Below are 21,606 nucleotides of genomic sequence, written 5' to 3' on the forward strand. Positions count from 1 at the left end.
GCTGATTACAGTCTAGCAAGCTCCAATGCTGTCTCTCAAAGTAAACACTTTCAGAAAACAGAATTAGTGAAAAGTCCCTTAAATACTTTCACTGAAGATGTCAGCTAAGAGTGTTTTCCTGGATTTTTCAACATCTTAGAGAAGATCAGCTTTGTCACATCAGACTCAGAATGAATGTGTATTTACCTGGATTGTGAAAAAACATAATGTTCAATAGATCCTGATCGCCCCATGTTATGTTCAGCTTGTACTTCTTCAACAATGGCATAAGAATTTCTCCCCACTGTAATCGGACTGGTGTCATATCATTCTATTAAACAAACCAAAGCAAAACACACATTCAGGACAATTATGCCTATAAAGAAGGAACTACCCTACACAATCAGAGTAATTTGCTTTTCAAAGTTACAATCTCAAATGTATAGATGATTTCCTCCTTTTAAACAAATGAGCACATCTAAGGAAAATAGTTATGGACATTTCCAATATGCTTTATTTCTCAATTATTGTAAAGAAAATTATATGCCTCTCCTAATTCTATTGAACTGCCACATTAAATTTTGGTCTTCAAGATTTCCCTCAAACATCTTAAACCAAAAGTTCTAAGAAACAGCAAGGTTTTTTAATACAGCAGTAGGATCCAACATAAAAACTGCATTTAAGAGATACATGCATGTAGATGGGCACTATTTAAATATCCACACTTCACGCAATTTCTCTGTTTTTACCACAGTGATAATATACACAGGTTTTAAAGTTAATGTCAAAAATTCAAAACAGATCAATATAAAATTATTAAATGGTTCCAAACACATACAGCTAAAAAATATTGGCGACAAAGCAGCGTACAAAAATATGGAAATCCTTCAAAGGTTTTCAAAAGAATTTTCATTGAGTTGAACTAAGTTTTTAGTTACTGAACTTGAACTTCCACAGCAAAGACACAACTTTTCACTAGCAAAAGGCAGGAAGACTCTAAACCAACAGCTGTTACTTAATTCCCAAATTCTTGATTTAGCAAAATCACTTCAAAGGAGGAGTTCCTCTAAGTTTCTGGCTGAGGAGGTGCTACTTGGAGTAAGCTGGTCTACTCTGAACTCCACATTACCAAAGGGGTCACCATCTGCAGTGTAACAGGTTACATATTCTAAAGCTTATTTCTTATATTTACACCACATTTAAGTTCAACTAGATCAGAAAAGGAACAAGGCTGCTCACTCTGTACCTCTCCACTTCAGTTGGAAAAGTAAGGATGGAATAACAAAGTCCCAGAGAGAAAATACCTGAACAAGTACAGGATTGTACCCTTGATTCTTTTTTGCCAAGTGGACCAAAAAAAAAAAATTAAATTAGAACTCCAGCACGGTTTGGGATCTGTATACAGAAACACCATGTTAAGAAACAGAAAGTATTACCAGGAGCAAAATATTCAGTTTTTAAATTATTGTGTGGAGCAGTTTGCTAACAACTGGCTACGTGAGAAAGGGCACAGCACCGAGGAACTGCTGACAACGGCGACGTGATGGGAGAATACCGAAAAGTATCAAAGAAGAACAAAGAACAGAAGCAGGACTATGTAGAAGGCCTTGCAGAAATCATAAGGGGAGAGATTGGTATTTAACCTTAGCAACCAATGTATCTAACCTTAGCAACCTATAAGGAGCTTGCTTTTTGCAATATGTATGAACTAATTATTGTGGATATAAAAGAAGTGTGAGTACTAATAAAGTTGAGCCTTTGTGCATTAAATGATGGCTGGGCTCCCTCTGCGTTCTTTCAACAAATGGTGACCGCGACGTGATACGTGCCAAAGGACGTATAAGGCACCACGAAGGATAAAGACCAGAGAAGGTTGTTCAGGTCCTTAAGCAGCGAGGACGGCGAAAGGCGACTAAAAAGGCCCGCGCCCAGGGTGTCATAAGAGGTGAGCCCTGCTGATACGTGCTGCCGAGACCTGGAAAGGCTGCAACGGAAAAATTCAGGTATGGACAGGCAAGCAGCATATGATTTATTTGCATCCTGGCTGGCACAACGCCGGGTTGAGGGAATAGATGTAAAAAAGGATCTTCAGGGGCTTTTAGCTTATGGGGTAGAGCAAGGTTGTTTTATTAATCCACATACAGTTCATGAGTTATCGGAATGGAGAAAATTTGGAGATAAGTTATGGGAATTAACATTGAATGATGATAAGACAGCAAAAAAGTTGGGAAAGTTATGGAGGGTGGTTCATAATGAATTGCTAAGGTATCAGGCTGAAAAAAGAGCTGCACAGGGCGCAATTGCGGCAAAAGAGAAAAACACCAGATATGGGGAGGAGGAAACTAAGTGGCCATTACCGCCTGCGTTTCGTGAGCTTGTTTTACCACCTTTACGTTCCGAAGAGACGGGACAGGAAAGCTCAGAACGAGTTCTCCCTACCGCTCCCCCCGCTTCTGCCCTGAGTAGCCCTGACGCGTCCAGCCAGACTGTGACGCCGGAAAGCGAGAATTCTACTCCTGGCTCAGAAGATGGGCTGGGGATAGAGATCGCTAAAGAAAGGTGTCGGGCTTGGAATGCATTGGCACGAGAGGGGCTAGAAAAAGGGGATGAGGAGATGACTCAGATGGCGACAGCAATGGCTTTTCCAGTTCAGTTTCAGCCGAACCCAGCTGGTGGACTAAATGCTACTGTTACGGCATTAGATTGGAAGCTTTTATCACAATTGCGCTCTACAGTGAGTTCTTATGGTGTTACTGGTGAACCGACTCGTCAAATGTTAGATTATCTCTGGAGCACTCAACTTCTTTTGCCTGCAGATTGTCGGGGTATAGCAAAGTTAATTTTCTCTCCTAGTCAGTGGTTGTTGTTTAATGCGCATTGGCAAGCGAAAGTGTTAGAATCGATAGCGGTACAGCGGCAAGCAGGAGATCCATTACAAGGGGTTACAATGGATGAATTAATGGGGTTAGGACCTTATGCTAGAGTAGAAGCTCAAGCATTGCTCGGTCCGGATAAAGTGAGAGAGGCAATGAGGTTAGTGAGAGAAGCTATAGAACAAGTGAAAGAGCCAGGCGGAGTTCCAATGTATATGGGGATTAAGCAAGGGAGAGAAGAGACTTTGGGCAGTTTTGTAGATAAGTTGGTAAATGCAATTGAAAGAGCAAGAGTACCTCTCTACATGCAGGGTGCTCTCTTAAAACAGTGTATTTCACAAAATGGCAATCCTGCTACAAAGAGTTTATTGAATACATTAAGGGCACATTGGACTATAGAGGAGGCACTTGAAAAAGCGTCCTCGATACCTACTGGACCTCAGGCTTTTCTTGTAGAGGCAATAAAGAAATTAGGGGAAGGAATGAAAGAACAGGCTCAGGCTACTCAAAGTCAGGTTATGGCAGCCCTTGCGCCTCTCCAGACTTCAGCAGCAACAGCAGTTAAAGTGCAAACACCTAAAAAGGGGCAGCTACGGTGTTACCGATGCGGAGCTCCAGGGCATGTACGAAAGAGTTGTACAACCAGAAATGTATGGTGTCAAACTTGCCGATCTAACTCCCATAATGAGGTGGCTTGCTGCAGACGGTCGGGAAACTCCACACGGAGCGCGTTCGCCGGCCGCCGCGCAACGACCAAAATTGCAGCCGCAGCGCAGTCCTTCAACCCGCCACCCGGGGAAGTCTCGGGTTGGACCTGGCAGCAGCAGTAGATGTTATTCTGTTAACAAATAATCCTCAAACAATATCTACGAATGTACGAGGACCTATCATTATTAATGGGAGAGCCATGGGAGCTTTATTATTAGGAAGATCATCGGCATCACAATGTGGACTATTTGTTTTACCGGGAGTCATTGATGCAGATTATGAAGGTGAAATTTATATTATGGCATATACACTGAATCCACCAGTAAAGATTGCACAGGGACAACGGATTGCACAGCTGGTGCCTCTGCCACAAGTGACTCAAACAATACGACCAGTAACTGAGGAGAGTCGCGGAAATAAAGGCTTCGGATCCACAGGAAGCCTGACCCTGCTAACACTGGATCTGAGTACGAGACCCAGGAAGACTGTTCACCTGTCATTTCAAGGCACCACATGGGTTCCAGCGAGATGGGCGAAACCTGCCGCACCTCCCAATGACACCAGAGGAGAGACAAGCTCATCGACAGCGGCTGAAGATCCAGCCTGTTTTGACCCAACTTGAGAGTCTACTCGGACATTCACTTTACTAGGCAACGCTGTCAGACGTTTGGGGAATTATTGAATGATTAAATGTTAGTGTGACAAGTGTTAGTCATGTTTGCTTAGGACAGAATTTACACAGGTGTTAGTTGCAACTATTTTGCCAGGAGGAGCGGCTAATAAAGCCATGAACTTAGCAAAACAGATAGGATGTTGGGCAAAAGATGAGCTTAATCGCACTTCTGAAATTTTAGATCGGCTTACAGCAGATGTAGAAAGTGTTAACCATGCAGTATTACAAGACAGAGCTGCAATTGATTTTTTGCTTTTAGCGCAAGGACATGGATGTGAGGAATTTGAAGGAATGTGTTGCATGAATTTGTCTGACCACTCAGAATCTATTTTCAAAAGCATACAGCAGCTAAAGGATGGTGTCAAACATTTAACAGAAGATGATGGATTAGATTGGTTAACAAGGATGTTTAAAGGATGGGGACTTTCAGGATGGTTAATATCTCTGATCAAGTCTGTGGGGGTCATGATCTTGGTAATTGTGGTTGTGCTTTTGATGTTGCCATGTATTGTCAATCTTCTGCAAAGGGCCCTGCAGAAGACTGCCTCTGCAATATTTTTAGCACAAGTGCAAAAAGAAAACGGGGGAGATGTGGAGCAGTTTGCTAACAACTGGCTACGTGAGAAAGGGCACAGCACCGAGGAACTGCTGACAACGGCGACGTGATGGGAGAATACCGAAAAGTATCAAAGAAGAACAAAGAACAGAAGCAGGACTATGTAGAAGGCCTTGCAGAAATCATAAGGGGAGAGATTGGTATTTAACCTTAGCAACCAATGTATCTAACCTTAGCAACCTATAAGGAGCTTGCTTTTTGCAATATGTATGAACTAATTATTGTGGATATAAAAGAAGTGTGAGTACTAATAAAGTTGAGCCTTTGTGCATTAAATGATGGCTGGGCTCCCTCTGCGTTCTTTCAACATTATTGTATCAAAGACTTTCTTCTCCAAGCTTTCAACTGACAAACTAAAAAGTACAAAAATGAGCAGTTCAGTTTTTAGTCTTTCCTCAAATCATTTCAGCCATCAAATATGAAGGGCTTTCAGAATTGAAGACTAAAAAAGAAATACTATCAGATTTCAGATAAGAATTAATACAAAAAAGATCTATAGCTTATATTATGTAAGAAGGCTAACGGAATATTACAGTCCCTTCTGTCCTAAAAAATTTATGACTATGATTGCTTGCAAGTATTTGATGAGAGCAGGCATAAGAAATGCACAAGAGAATTCTTCTCTAGCAAGAATTATCATTAGGCTCAGTGCAATGTGATTAAACAAAAGAAAACTCAGGCTTAACACCAAGCTCAAAACTTCCAAAAAGCAAATCAATCAGACTGAATTATGGTGGGTAAAGATTACTCCCTCACCTGTACTTTGCCATCCATAGAATATTGACCTATTGTTTAAATTTAGACTTAATGCTAAGAATTAAAAACAGAATTAAACTGGCTCACTGATACCAGGGATAATCATGGTAAGAGAATACACAGTAGTAAATAACGTTTTAGAGCAACCCATAGAAATATTACTTGAAATCGTTAAAGTCATTATTTCATATAATTTTCATAGTTTTAATAGCATTGAAATCTAAAGTATATCCCAAGGACCTGCAAAGCAGGTAACAGCATACATCACATTGCCAGATGACTAGAAGCAATGCTACTTGACAAATAGTGCTATCAGATTTAAGAATGGGAAGCTGTAATAGCTCAATAAATATTTCAATATTTGCATAAATAGAAAAGTTATAATAATATAAATACAATTTAGATATATTAATTTATTAACACTAATGTATAATTAAACCAGTGTAGGAATCACAGGGCAAGAGAAATTATTTGAATAGTTATACAACCTCCTTCTTCAAAATTCTACTGTAACTTGTAGTGAGGTCAAACAGCATGAGAAGTAGAATGCTCAAGTTCAGTCAAAATTGGCGACAGAATTGCTTTTCAAAAGTTACTCAAGTAAATATGAGAAAAATAACTATGATACCTTAAAGATTTCCAGAATGATAAACCTTGTGTCCAATATTCAGTAAGTTGCAAAGAAGGTTAAAGAGTTTTAAGAAAAAAAACCCCACTGGTAGTGGGCATTTCTGTCATGACATCAAGCTGATGTAGACAGGCTCTTACAAACTCTCAAAATTCTAGTTTGAGTGGAAGAAAATGTGTAAGAACAAAATATACATGAAGACATTAAGATATTCTCCTACATGTTTTTTCTTTTTTTAGATGCTGTGCTTTAATTAGTTGGTCATTACTGATTTTTGTCCTAGAAGACTTCTGCCTGGCCAAGCCTGAAGTCAGACTTACAAGAGCTGTCACATTCCGCCTGCAGCAACCTAGTATTACCTTTCTCTTAATTCTAATAAGAGAATATGAAGTTGAGGAAAAATACTGAAATCATAGAGCAATAACTAAACATACTGGAGCTCTGTCCCACAAACAGTTGACCAATTTAAATTTTATTCATGCCAAATGAGAGCAAGGCCTCTTCCTTCTGGTTACACAACTCTATCCTGTTCTTGCATTAACAGTGTAGTGCTAACACTTACTAGATGTTTGTGTGAGCTGATTTACTTCACTAACCCAGCAAAAGGATTTATTTTTTCTACTGTTACCAAATTTAATTGAATCATAGAAGGGACCAACAAGCACCAGAGGCTAGGACAACGTAAATAAGAAAAGCAGGGAAAAGCAGCTGGTAAGAGATGGGAGCCTTCCTTTTAGAAGCAATTAGCTTTTGCATAGGCTCACCATATTTTTTAGAACTACAGACTTAAGCAATACTGAAAGGTTAAAAAAAAAGTGTATAATGGCTTAGGTCATAGAAACTCTCTGAACTTTGATCTTTTTTTGTCTAAAGCATACCCATGAACCTCTCCTTTGCACACGCTATCCAGAGTTATTTTGTTTGGGGCTTGTTTGGTTTTCTAAGGGTTCATTTCCTTCTATGATTGCCTATGTCTCAGGCAACAACTAAGTTTTGATAAAAGTCATTGTTCTCTATTCACAAAGCTTCACTGATCTAGGACTTTTTGTCACAACACTGTATCTGTGGTATCTGCTACATCTTTTCCAGTTTAAAAGTATCTACATCTATATGTATACAAATATTAAAAAAAATCACCCACTATTACCTCTTCTACCTCCTAAATGCTCTTGCATGTTTTACATTCCCATTCATTGCTGTTTAGCAACGACAACAGGCAAGCACTAACCATCATAAGCTTCATTACCAATTCTAGTCTTATGTCCAGTTATGCACTGTTTAATGACCACACTACATTCAATAACACATACGTGCATGCATACGTATCTGTATATACGTATACACATGTGCATATATATGTATATATACAATGCATATATTTGGACTCTATATATATACACAGAGTCTCAAAACACACAAGACAAATATGATAGATAGGACCAGGAGCGACAACTTCCATTAGGCGCCATAGATAGCAAAGTAGCTAGGATGCTTGCCTGAAATGAAGAGACCTGAGAATCCTGAAAAGATTGAGGCTTGAATAACTAAGTGGATAAAAGACGACTTAATCCTGGAGCAATACATAGAACTACAGGTTTTCTGCTACACAGGTGAGCACTATAACCTATAAGTCCCCAGTTCTCCTTACTTATTCATCTTCTGGTTCCTCCTGACTCTCACAAATCAATGTGACAACAGAAGATAGATGCTTAAAGGCCTCAAGCAGCTCACCCTGTAATTTCAGACTGAAGAAACTACAATAGACAAAGAACCCACACTTTTAAATCCATCGTATTGGAGAAATATCCTGATCCAAAACTTCCACTGTTTAGACAAGTGCTCTAGTCACTAGACAGTCATACAAAAAGGTCTACAGGCAGCTTTTTAAAGATACAAAAATTATCAGAACCTATATACATACTCCTTGAGGAATTTGTTGAGCCTCCTGAATGTATATAAACAAATTTAGATACTCCTGTAAGACAATGAAGCATTTTTTAACTCTACTGTACTTGACTGGAATAGTTAGTGGGACACAACATGGGACAGTATCTGTAAGGTCCAAAATTATCTGCAGTGTTGGTGGCAAGGGTTATTAGGACTACTGCTGAATTTGATTTACCTCTCTTCTAAAGGCTTGAGACCAGTAGCTCCGTTGCTATCAGTCACAAGAGAAGCCATACGCTCTCAGGCCTAATGTGTATAGTCTCAACTACACTAAACCCTTTACAAAGTTTTGCTGTGAGGCTTGCAATTTTTCATATTGACCAATCCTTCTTTTAAGACATTAAAGGAACCTGAAGATGAAAACAAAGTCTCTGCAAGTCTCCACGAACAGCAGAGGTTTTGTAATAACGCTTGTGCATCTTAGGGCCCTGTGATACTCTGCAAGCTTGTGAGATCACACTTTAGGTACTAGGGGAGCATAAACTGAAATAGTCCCCCTGCTGAGTTCTCTCTAAACCAAGATCTCAATAATCAATACTGTGCAACAGAAACTCTTTTCCTGCTTAGTCATTACCCAGGCTACACTATCTAGCTATGATACGAGAAAAGAACGATCAAGCATTCCTAAATTTAAGGTAACCTAGTAGCTCTCTAGACATCCTCAAACAGTTCTTCCTGTAGCCTGATACTACAGGACACTTCCCCAGTGTGTCCAATAGGTGGAAGGACTGAATCAGCAGCATGGGTTAGAAATCATGAGGTAGTCTCCCATCAGAAACAATTCTGAGCCTTCCAATACCAAAAAGTCTCCACTGATAAGTAGGTTGATCACTGGCAGTAAGGTCTAACGCAGAGTCTTAGCAAGCCAGTCACACTGGAGAAAGTATCTATCTCTACAAATTCAAAGCCTGAACAAATAACAAACATTACACTTGCCAGAAACACCCAAAAACAGAGGCAAAACAGCTGGATGCTCACCTAGATGCTCAGCATTTGTTACACGAGGGAAAGGTTTTAAATCAAGAAGGGTATCTAAAGAGAGCATTTCAAAATGCTGCAGCTGAACCGGAAAATCCATATATGTCAAAACACTATGCATCCAAACATTCTATCTGTGTTTCCTGCTCAAGACAATTGAACTAAGACTCCAGGAAAGATGCACAGGATGACAAAAGCAGGGAAAAAAGGTATAGGAATGGAGAGAAAAAGATGAAATTCATGCAAGAAATAAGTTCTTAGCAACCTTGTTAAAAGCTGCACACACAGACTAAAAACCAAAGACCAAACAACCCCCCAAAACCCCAGGTATACAGAACACACCACCTTTTTTATTTCTTTTCTTACTTCTTATTATCAAGCAGAGTGAAAGAATATTTCTTTATGTACACCACTAGTCTCAAATGTTTGAGGAATGTTCACAGTGCACACACAAGCAATCCTGGACAAGTACGAAGTTCAGAAGACATGCGAAAGCAACGGCCAGACATATACATGCATCAGATACAGAAGGGGAAGCCTAAGCTTCAAGTGACAGTAAAGCTCTGGAAAGGATGCCAAAGAATGATGACTAATGGTTAAGGGCAGAAAATGCTGTATTTCTAACATTTAAAGCAACTGAAGCAGAGCAGGGGAATGGGTTAATTGCTTTTTTATGTTTGTCAACTAAAGCCATCAAAAAGGGCTTTGAATAATGTGCTTTGCTACAGGAAGCTTTGCTCTGTTTCTGCCTCTTTCTCAAGTGCCCTTTCATAATTCTGAATATTTAGTACACTTGCATAGCACTGGGTAGATCACTCCAATCGCAGTTCCTTTTCCTTTATTGTATAAATGCTAAGCCTGGAACTCATCAAGCAGACCTGCTTAGTACAGTACATACTGAGCAATTTGCAAAAGAGCATTAATATGAATGTTTTCAGGACAATTCAAGACTTTTTTTGGTTACGATTCCCCTAACCAGTGATGACACACAATCTTCCTCGCTACAGTAAGTTCACTGGCCCATTTAGCCAGAAACTGTACATCACATTAGGTACACTGCAGTTTGCCAGCAGGATCATGAGAAAATCATATGGATTTGTGCCTTCGCTTACAGCTGAGGTTTTACGTATCACAGATATTCATCCCCATAACAAAGAGCTATTTTTAAAAAAATCACTTCCTTCAAGGCTGGTTTTGGTTTAGCAATCTGACATGTTTCATTGCATAATAAATATACAACATGGCAGCAACAGGAATATGTAGCAGATATTTTCAGGACCTGAAAAATACTCCAGTCCCCTAGTACCAAGGGACAGCGAAATACTCCATGTTGAATTTCAAAATACTAATGACTGATTACACCTACTTAAATCTGTATACAGAGACTTACATTTTAAGAAACCACCAGTTTTAGGTGTTAGGGAGAAAGAACTTAATATTGTACTCTAGAAAAGTACAGTTAAAAGACACTTTTAGAACTCTACATAATCTGTATACTTTTGAAAATTTTAATTCCAATTTTAGTAAAAATGCATAAAGTTTCCAATAGATTGATAACCTAAGTTCTACTGAGATGCCCAACCACAATTCTGGCACAGTATGAATAAAATACCAACCTTACCTCAGAGTTTATCGTACTAAAAATAATTCACTACACAAGTGTACTGTCAGAGGTTAAGAAACATGCAGTTTTCAGTCCCATATTTTTCTTGTTATATTTTTCAATATTTTAATTTCTCCAGACATTATAATCGGGAACACAAAGTAGACAATGCAAGATTCCAATGATGATATATACAGAAAAGTTTTCTTCTTGGGGAAACTACAGCTATATACACTATAGTTACTATAACTTTCTACTTTAAATACAACCGAAAATCCATGCTCCATTTTTCTTAAATTCTCTGTATTTCCACAACCAAAATACATAGCAAGAATGTTAAGATGAAAGCTAAATCTTTTTTAAGTTGGAAATGGTTGAGAAGTAGTAATGTCTACTGCAAGTTCATATTGCCCCTCTTATAGGTGCATCTTCCAATATTTTTTGACTGCATGATTGTTTTTCCCTAATCAAGCTTCTCTTAAACAGAGTACTTTCCCCCCAGCATAATCACATGCCTACTTTAGTAAGTACTTCCATGATTAACTTCTCTACAAAAACTATGACTTCAAAGTCTATCAAAAGATACTTAAGGTGATAATCACCTGGTTACAATGTGAAAAGAGGAAAATTTGGAAACTGTACAGTTAGAAGAACTTACCAAATGTTTTAGCACCACCTCCTGGTCATATTACTACACACATTTTTAAAGTTAGCTTTACAGTATACATTAACTGTTTTCTGGGATCTCTACAGTGAAGAAAAAATAGCAGAATATCTACTGACAAATGTAATTTACAGCAGACTGTATGAAATCACAGGATCTCTCAGAACTAAGAAAAATTAAAACAATCAAGCACACCTGAAATGCAGGAATTCCAAGCCTTACAGTGAATGACATTTAAAATGATATCTAACTTGTGTTTTTTAAACACAGCATATTTTTAGAGCATTATTCCAAGAAAAATATTTTGAAAAATATGTCCCACATGAATTCGTAACAGGATTAGAATTAAAAGATGTAAAACCACAGAAAATGCAATAAAGGAAATGCACATACCTTGAAATACTTTCTTCTGATACGTGTCATATTCATTAACATGACTCCAGAATTTATTCCAGTTACACCATAATAGGGATGTCTAGCAAAGCGATTATACCACCCGATACGAGGCTCTTCATGTTCTGGTGCCATTGCAGCAATTTGTGTGGAGTTGAACTTTCCCAGAAAAGACCAAATATCATCAACGGGTCTCAAAAACAGGATGTCAGTATCAACATACAGTAGCGAATCCACATTTTTGAGGATTAACTGTGAGGGAAAGAAATTTAAAACCAAACACTTAAGTTTTATTGAGCTTCTCTTCATAAAACAGAAGTTGCTGCCATTACACAATAAAGTTTAATACATTTTTGTCATATGCAAATAAATTCACTTTAGACAGGAAGTTTGCCTCAATAAATTTGTCATCATTCCCCATTCTCTCATTTTAGAGAATTTCTGTAGAGTGAAACGGAGATTTTATATAGAATAGTAACGCAAAGGCACTCAGTCCACATTTTATATCCCGGAGCTCCTCAGAAGTAGCTTGCAGGTCAGGTGAAACATTACCATAATAGGAGCTCCTATCTTACTCCTGTTCCCTTGCTTTCCTGTGCATCTAATCAAACAAGGGAGAGCTGCAAGGGAGCCCCAGAAAAGACAGTATTGGGAGATAGCTGCCACTGCTGTAATTCACGTAGCCTCAAGTACGATTTCTGAAGCATGTTAGATAAGCAAAGAAAAGGCTGCACAAAACACTCTGGAAACAATAGCCCATTTCTTGTTTCATTTTCTCCAACACTTCTCAGACCCACGCATGCAGGAAAATTTCCAACTAAATGTGGAGTCGAGGTGTGATAAATCCTTCCTACCTCCAAGAGGATGACATGATTCATACTTCTCACTGAGGACATTGTGTCATAATGCAGCAAGTGAGAAAAGGACTTTTATTCCATAGTGTATTAGTGCCACAGAAGAAGGTTAAATTCAGAGGGCATTTTAGGATGTCATAAAAGTAACTTTTAGGAGTAGCAGTTGTTCTTAATTGAAAACTAAGCAGAAATTAGATTAACAAGGACAACTTGATATTTCATAAACAGACTTCTGTACTGTCCTATTACAAAATAACTTACTGGCAAGAATAGCCTTTGCGAAGCACATGGTTTAAACAATTTCTTCCATTCTGCTGCACTCTCTGTTGGAAATGTTATTGGATATAACGTGTAATTAACTCTTCCTTCATAGGGGAAGTCATCAAGCTATGTGAAAAGAAGAGATCACAAAAATTACTTTAGTTAATTTTATTACAAAAAACAAATCAATATCCCATTCAAACTGATAATTGAACACAATTGCAACACCTCTCTTCCATAACAGAAATGCTTCCTGAACTACAATAATCTGTCAGCTATTCAAAATATTTGAACAAAAAGTGGCACCTGCAGGCCACTAAGAAGAAAACACATCATATCAGATCATATACAAAAGTAAGAGCAAGTAAAATAAGTTAGCATTTACAAAAAGCAAATACATCAAATAAAACTTTTTCCCCTCCTAAGTAGTTTCCACAGGAGAAATACCAATGAAGTCTTTCTCAATTTAAAATAACCTTACCTGGTTTTTTCTACAGTTACTGTTCACGTGACATTAGTGTATATATATTAGTATGTATAACATAGTAATGTCATAGCTAGTATGACATTTTAAGCACAAAAATAGTAAAACCCTCCTCAGCTATACACTAGTCAGCTTCTAATACTGCTACTCCAGTCATAGAATCATAGAATAGAATAGTTCCGGTTGGAAGGGACCTTAAAGATCATCTAGTTCCAACCCCCCTGCCATGGGCAGGGACACCTTCCACTACATCAAGTTGCTCAAAGCCCTGTCCAACCTGGCCTTGAACACTGCCAGGGAGGGGGCATCCACGACTTCTCTGGGCAACCTGTTCCAGTGTCTCACCACCCTCACATGGAAGAATTTCTTCCTTACATCTAATATAAATCTACCCTCTTTCAGTTTAAAGCCATCACCCCTTACCCTATCACTACACTCCCTGATAAAGAGTCCCTCCCCATCTTTCATGTAGGCCCCCTTTAAGTACTGGAAGGCTACTATAAGGTCTCCCTGGAGCCTTCTCTTCTCCAGTCTGAACCACCCCAACTCTCTCAGCCTGTCCTCATAAGGGAGGTGCTCCAGCCCCCTGATCATCTTTGCAGCCCCCTTCTGGACTTGCGCCAACAGGTCCATGTCCTTCTTTTACCAGGGGGACCCAGATCTGAACACAATAATAGTGTTATATGACTGTAACACAGTCATAATGTTATATTCATTAACTGGAATTTACTAAAATTAGACATAACCATATCTACCATTTTCAAACACTGACATTTCACTTTGTTTAGGCAATGTCAGGCTGACTCATACTGTAAGCCTGGGGACAAAAAAGGACAGATCTCTTGTTTCTCTTGTAAAACCAACTTTAAATAAGCTCACACAAAATAAATGGTTTGCATTCAGACCATCAGGTTTGTGTTTAACAGATTCAAGGTGACAAATCAGGAAGTGTTGGTCTGTCTCTGAAAAGTTTTGATTCAACAACTGGCATTTTTCCACAAGAAAATTTCAAAAATCTCCATCCAACATTATGAAAGACTTACATATTACCTTATTTTTAGACATTGCTGCCACTATATCCAACAAGCAGAGAAATTGCTATACATTACTCAAATTGTACTACAAATTGATTAAATAAATTATTTGGGTACTTACTATGTCTTTGAAACTCTTATGCAATTGGTCCTCAGCAAAAATATGAAACTGGAGAGGTTTGATGCTGAAAATAATGGCTGATCTCAACATAGTAACAGTCTCCTCCAGTCTTTCACCACAGGCAACCACTGCTAGATGCATTTTCTCAGAAGGATGTGTTTTCATATAATTGTATCTGGTACAAAAATATTTTACTGTTTGACATTATTTCTTGCAGAGGCTTAAAGAAAAGCTCTACTATTTACTGCAATACGTAATTTAACAAAATATCCTTTATCATATTTAAAAACAGAAGATGCAAACTATAGCATTATATCTCATAGGTAGGCTTACATTTAACCCGAACTATTCTCATATTCATTCCCACCATCCCAGTCTGTGAGGGAAAAACAAGGTATGGAAGAGCTATACAGAAACTAGTAATCTTACTATCCATCATTAGCAAGAAATTCCATTAAAATAGCTATGTTAAAAGAAAGATCCCATGAAGTTACATCGAAATGTGGAAGTCTGACAGCACATTAAGTCTATGCATGAGTTCATTTTCTCCTCTTTCCCTGGCCTTAGTAGAGATAGGTAAACACAATAAGTATAGCAGAGTTAAATTCAACAACAAAAGTGAGATAACCCCTACTTTTAAGAAGTTCTGTTAAGAACATTTTTGAGTGATTCATGTGTTTTGTCAATTTTTTGCTCCAGTAAGCCCTTTTCTCAAACCCCTGCTTTACGGCTTCTCCTAAGCACTGGCACAATGCAAAAAGCTTTCTCCTCTCCTTCCATCCTGCAGGAGTACAACTTGGGTTGGAAGGGGGGGAAACTAACAGCTCAAATGGCCTTGTGGGATGTCCTGGTACTCCCAGTTGTTCTGGAAAATTCCTCAGGTACACTAACCACATGCCCTGTCCGTGTCCTTAGGGCTAAATGACTGCAAGGTGTGGGGATTGGGAAGTCCTTTCTTCCTGAAAACAGCTCTCCAGCAGTTATGGTGAGCAGTGCCTGGTAGGTATTATACAGGGTACATTTAAAAGTTATTTCATTAATTTAATAATTTTAGCGTATTGTATCATCGGGTAAAAACCAGTAGCTTGGTAGCAAATGCAGTGGGCATACTAAACCTAAAACCACATTCTCCTGGATTTCATATATTTAATCACTCAAAAAAGCTTTCAAAGGCTTTAAGCATATGACAACTCAAAGCCAATCTTCACAACAATATTTTGCACTTGAGCTATTCACACAGACCATGGGAGGAGGGCTGGCTAATAGAACTAACAGTATCTGAAGGTTTAAATTACAAGTTTAATTCCAAGTTATGCAGACAAAAAAAAAAAAAATCTGAAGTTAGAAAACTTTCCCAAACTAGTAACACTACAGAAACGCTTAGCAAACATACCACCCATTCTTAGAAACTTGCCAAAGAGAGACACTTCAAAACAGAAATTAACAGATGTGATTCTTAGCACATAATCTCCACTCAATTTATGTAACTAAAACATTTAGATGCATACAAGCTTTCCTTTAAATTGACAAAAGATACTGTGCAAATATGCATTTTTTTCTTTAAGGCATGGAAAAGCAACACATACAATTTTGAGTCCCATGGGGCAAAATATAAGCCAAGCTATCACTAAAACTGATGAAGTTTAATGCCATAAATAATGGCTGCATTTAAAAAAAAACATTCTGAGTTTTGGAAAAGTTTAATGCCCTGTAACTAAAAAACTCCAGCATCCCAGGGATTTAAGATTTTAAAAATTTCAATTGGAACATGCAGTCAGTCTTAAGTCAGGGTTTGAGGCATTATTAAAAATCACACAGATGAAAGACATCATATGTAGGATTCAGATCCAAAATAGGACACCTAAATGAAGATGCTGATATACGAGATCGTGTCCAAAGTCTCACTAAAGCCAGTGGAGATCTAGCTAGCAGGATATGGAGCATAGACAGCAATTAATGTTATTTCAATGTAAATACCTAGGGCTTGATTCAATTTTTTAACATAGGTATAGTGTTATTTAATAAACTCTAGAATATCCCACCTGACCTCCAGGTGCCAGTCCAAAAGGACTGGGTGCCTCAAAGATCAAGTTGTATCTACTAGTCCTAAGGAGACATCTAGGATACATAAGTGCTTCTCAATGAACACCAGTCATTTACTTCTCAGCAACTTAATGGCTTGTCACCTGGATCATTCCCCCCTACTCTTTCAATTTTAATGACCGCTTAAGACCTACTTGACATAGACACCTATATGCAGGCATCTATACTCAGATGATTTAATCCGCAGACTGAAACCTTTTAGAAATCTTGCAGCAAAACCTGAAAAAATAGTTCAGGTTAACAAGAAAAAAAATATAAAATTAATTTTTAATTGTAACTGAGGAATGCCGATTCAGACCTTTATACAGAAAGCTAATTTAAACATTACACCATGTAGTAAGTAGCTAGTGCAAAAAATACAAAGCAAGCTGAATGTGATGAGGGTAGCTGAAAGCCACAAATAAGTACACTGCTGCAGTCTGAAAAAGCTGCAAACAGCAGATTAGCCTCATCACTAATCCACTGAAAAGGGAATTACAATAATTAAGGCCTGAAGTCATGAAAGCCTACAGTGACATTGCAAGGTCATGTGATAAACAAGGACACAACCTACACAAACTGCATAGGTGAAAGCCAAGTTCCTGAACTACATGTAACACATGGCTTTCCATGAATAAGTTATGACAAAAATTATGCCAAAGCAACTCTAAAATGCATTAAGATTCAAAGACTGTATTTTATTATTTCTAGTGACATCGGTGAATAAAAGAACATTTCAAGCCATACAGCAAAACACAGACTGATCATATTAAAATGCTTTTACAGTCACTTTGTTCACACCATCCACTCTATGGGTTTCTGACTTCATGAGTTCAGTATTTTAAATCTGTGCTTAATAATTTTTTGAAAAGACAACAAAATATTTAGACAAAGCTACTAACAACTGAATTTCAGCTTGCACAATATGTGGAACAGCTGGACTAAGATCCATAAATCCACAACACAAAGCTTTATCCCTGAAGCAGATGGAGCAAGAAGTCATTGAAAAGAACAAGCCACTGTTCCCTCTGGGGACTACCCACTAAGAAGGGGATGAGACATATTAGGTCTCGGAGACATATTACGGCAGGAGAAGTTATGAGACTCCAGAATTGTGGTTCTTACTCCAGATTCCATGAAGAGACATCCTTTAGTGATTATAACCTGTATTTGACTTCCCTGCATACAGACCACTGGCAACCACAGCCTCCTTTTTAATAATCAGCCCTCAGTGCTGCTCCTCTCCCTACCTACACATTTCTCCTCACTGCCAGAGGGAAGTTGTTGCCCCATCTTCATCCAGGGACATTAACTACTTACCTCTTGTGCTAATCCTCTACTGTCAGCATCTTTCATTGCTTTTTCCTCCTCTTCCCACTAGAAGCAGCATAAAGTTTAAACCGTCCAGCAGAGTTTATCACCTTGAGCTCTGCAGTCTCATCTTCAATATTAACATACCCCACCCACAGATCCACTTATTTATGCCATAACTTGTCTCACTCCCTTCCTTCAGCATGTTTACATGACTTTGGTTCTTCCGCTAATTCCTTTCAAAATTATCTGCCCTCAACTGCTTCCTTCTCTACTTCCTGAATTTTCCAACCTCCGCAACCTTTTCTCCATCCTCCCTCCACTGCTCTTAACTGCAGTTAGTCATGCAACTACTCACCAGAAGACAGGGAAAGGAAAACCTTGTTCATTTAGACAGCCCTGGGTCTGGTATGACCTAATGACACAAGATTTTTCAGCAATACAGATATTTTTTTTAGCAGTTCAGTAGCTGAGTTGACCATGAGAAAAAATAAAACATATTTTACAAGAACCGTAATTTTTCTGAAACTGGGCAAGTTTGGTATCAGAGTATCACAGCTCTGGTATCAGAGCAATACCCTTACTGACACTTTCAAAAGCAAGGAGATACTTTCAGAAAAATTTTCAGAGGCAACATGGAAAACACAAAAATACAAATGCAGACTTGTGTATGCACATTTCTAATTCCTAGTAGCCTGATGCATTGGTGTGGGAGAACTTCATGGAGAAGCTGGAAAAAGCAACAATAGAGTAAAATACAAACTGTATTTTAGTAAGGCTGTTGGACAGACTACCAAGGAAAACTTGGCAGCCCTAATTTCTAAAGAAAAAAAAAAAAAAATCTCCAATAATGTGGGAGCCCTAGCTCCCACAAAGAAAAAAAAAAAATCTGGTAATTAAAATGAAAGAGCAAAGAATGCACCTGTAATCCAGTAGAAGACACTGAGCAGGAAGCCGTAACAGGATTGAGTGTTTAGGGACAAATAAGAGAACTTCATTTATCTGAGCACACTAATTACACAAGTGTAAGATGAGAGTAATAAAACACTTGAGAGTACCATACGTACTCCCTGTGAGTTTAGAAAACGCATTTTAAAAATGCACTTGAACACTGTGAGAGCAAAACCATTCACTTAAAACATGCTACTCAGCAGCAGCATAAGGCCAGTTATAAGCCTTGCCCTGAAGTATCAGTGTTGAAGCGTAGACCTTCATTCTATACTGATTAATTCTGCTGCGTGGTTAATAACCTCTGACAGAGGAACATAGCTGGATATGCTCAATGAATCTGCTACAACAAGATTTTCCAGAGCCTGACTGTCAAGACACTGCCTTATGTTTAAAGATGTATACCATGACACACTCTATTAAATTAGCATTTCTAGGTCAATTAAAATTATGAAGTAATGATTTGATAGTAAGCTACAGAGGTATGTTTTGAGAAGTTGCACTCTTCTAGAACTTTCACTGCATTCCAGCTAACTTCTTGGAAAAAACCCAACCCCCAAATGATAATTGTCGCTAAAATACTCATCAGCTCCACGAAAATCTTAGCTCTGCCAGCTAGACTTGGCTCAAGGTACAGCAGCAGGGGGGATTCAAGGTAGGGTTCTCCTATTCTTATTCTTACATAAGATGTCAAGAGGACAAGTGAATGGGTACCGAACCCTTGGGAACACCCAGACAGACATAAGGAATCCTGTATACAACTCCGTCTGATTTGTGATTATTAAACCTGTCCCAATCCTAGTCTGCTTTACTGAGGTCACAATATAGCAGCTGCTTCTGCTGCATGCACACACTGCTGCCTTCCAAGCTCCAAACCTTCCAGAGCAGCTGCAGTGTTACAGTATTTAGTGTGACCTGGGTACCATTCAAAGAATTGTCAGTGTGAGAGAGGGTAATTTTCTTTTTCTTTTTTTTAACCACATTCAATATAGTGGCACTGTTACTATGGAAAGCCATGAAGGAACCACAGTCAGCCTTAATTCTGTGTTACAAAATTTGTGCACTAGAGTTCCTTCTTCCCATCTGTTAATGTACTACACTAAGAGCATGCCTAGAGATCCACAGGAAGCTCCCTGCCCAATTTCACTGGCAATCAAGCTGTCCTCTCCTATTCCCTTAACAAGGCTGGGGAAGCCAAAGAAGGAAAGAGTAGCATCCAGGTACTGAGAGCACAGAGTGGTATGAATAACCTCAGTTGTCCTTTCAAATTTTACTCTGGCCCACTGAGGAGTTACCATTTTTAATATAATTGCATGACTTATGAACAATGTGAAAATAACTGTCATTTTCTGAGAAAACTGTTGCCATCCTAACTCACACCACCCGTTTTTGTGTACAACCACCACTGTATTACATAATGGTAATACAAGGATGTAAGAATTATTTTGTAGATTACAAAAAACATTTTTAAAATTATTCTACATCAAAACAAGTTTTCCTACACTGGTTCTGACAAAGCTACAGCCTTGTTTTTCCTTTGATCTTTCCTCCATACGGTCTGTAATGCATATGAGGCATGCAATATTCAGCTTCCTGAACAAGGTTGTTTAATAAAGTGTCTCAGTTCTTCCACATCATCAGTAAACTAACTTTCCTTGGTATTATAACTCACTGGACTAGGTTGCCAGGCTCAGCTGTGTTGAAGTTGTTTACACCTACAAAAAGAACAAACAGAAGCCTACTGCAAATGTGTTTTCTTCTTCAGTATAAGAAGCTAACTACGTTATCAGTGCGAATATTTCACCCATCCAAGTTTTCTGACAATTAGCACAGAAAATGCAAATTATATTTGTTAGAATATGCAAGGAAAATATTTTCATATAATCAACCTGTATTATTTCAAACCTGGCACCACAGTGTGGCTCAGAAAAACAAATGGTAGATATGTAAATACAATACAGCTGGCTTACTTATCACATCCTTTTTTCTTTTAATGCTTTATGTTTGATCTAAATCAGTCGATCATTAAGGAGGCTAAGCCAGTAGCCTTTAGTCACCAGAAGAAAAGCAAATAGGAGAGTGAGAAGGCAACAAAGCCTCCACTGATTAAAATGCAACTGTTAAATCATTCCCACACTTATTAGAAGTAGGATCAAGGTAACTAGAGAAATTATCTGAATATGAAAGTGATGAAAACGCTAGTTTTTACTCAACTTTCTACTACTGCACTGAATTAAAAATAGGTCATAATCAGAGCTTATTTTGAAAAGTATGCTAACGATACCAGTGGATATGATGTCCAAATGTTATCTATTCAACTATGAACTCAATTAGTAGATTAGGTTTGAAGTTACCATATATTAGCCATTTAAAGGTTGACTATGAAAGTCCTAAGCCCCATCCTCCAATGAGCTAGCTAGTTTAGAGGATAAGTCCTCTTTTTCAGGACTGTCACAATTCATCTCAATATATCCACAGCACCTGGACCTCAATATACTCAAAAAATAGTGAAACTTGTTTTTTTAAGAGGCAATATAAGTTAAAACGCACTTTGAAGCAACATCCAACAACTGAAATCAGGCAGGTCAGACAGCCATAGTAATGATAATGACCCTTAAGAACTTCTTAATCAGGAAATAAGCAGCCATACCAGCTAGATAACACCGAGCACCTTAAAAGGTGTACTAGAAAAG

At 38.3% G+C, this 21,606-nt stretch overlaps 1 protein-coding gene across 7 annotated transcripts in view; it reads right to left on the reverse strand.

Moving 5' to 3' along the window:
- GXYLT1 (glucoside xylosyltransferase 1) overlaps nucleotides 1-21,606 on the reverse strand; it is a 58,873-nt gene that overhangs the window by 24,566 nt on the left and 12,701 nt on the right. For 5 of the 7 annotated variants that reach the window (XM_074870369.1, XM_074870370.1, XM_074870368.1 and 2 more), the window contains 4 exons: nucleotides 14,573-14,747; nucleotides 12,934-13,059; nucleotides 11,819-12,070; nucleotides 187-310 (listed from right to left, as the gene is read on the reverse strand). In XM_074870369.1, coding sequence (XP_074726470.1) covers nucleotides 187-310; nucleotides 11,819-12,070; nucleotides 12,934-13,059; nucleotides 14,573-14,747 — 677 coding nt within the window. Of the gene's footprint in view, nucleotides 1-186; nucleotides 311-11,818; nucleotides 12,071-12,933; nucleotides 13,060-14,572; nucleotides 14,748-16,809; nucleotides 16,831-17,974; nucleotides 18,098-21,606 lie in introns of those variants that run through there. The other 2 variants (XM_074870372.1, XM_074870374.1) reach the window with 2 other exon arrangements.

Source organism: Strix uralensis, chromosome 5 (assembly GCF_047716275.1).
Source record: "Strix uralensis isolate ZFMK-TIS-50842 chromosome 5, bStrUra1, whole genome shotgun sequence".
Taxonomy (NCBI): Eukaryota; Metazoa; Chordata; class Aves; order Strigiformes; family Strigidae; genus Strix; species Strix uralensis.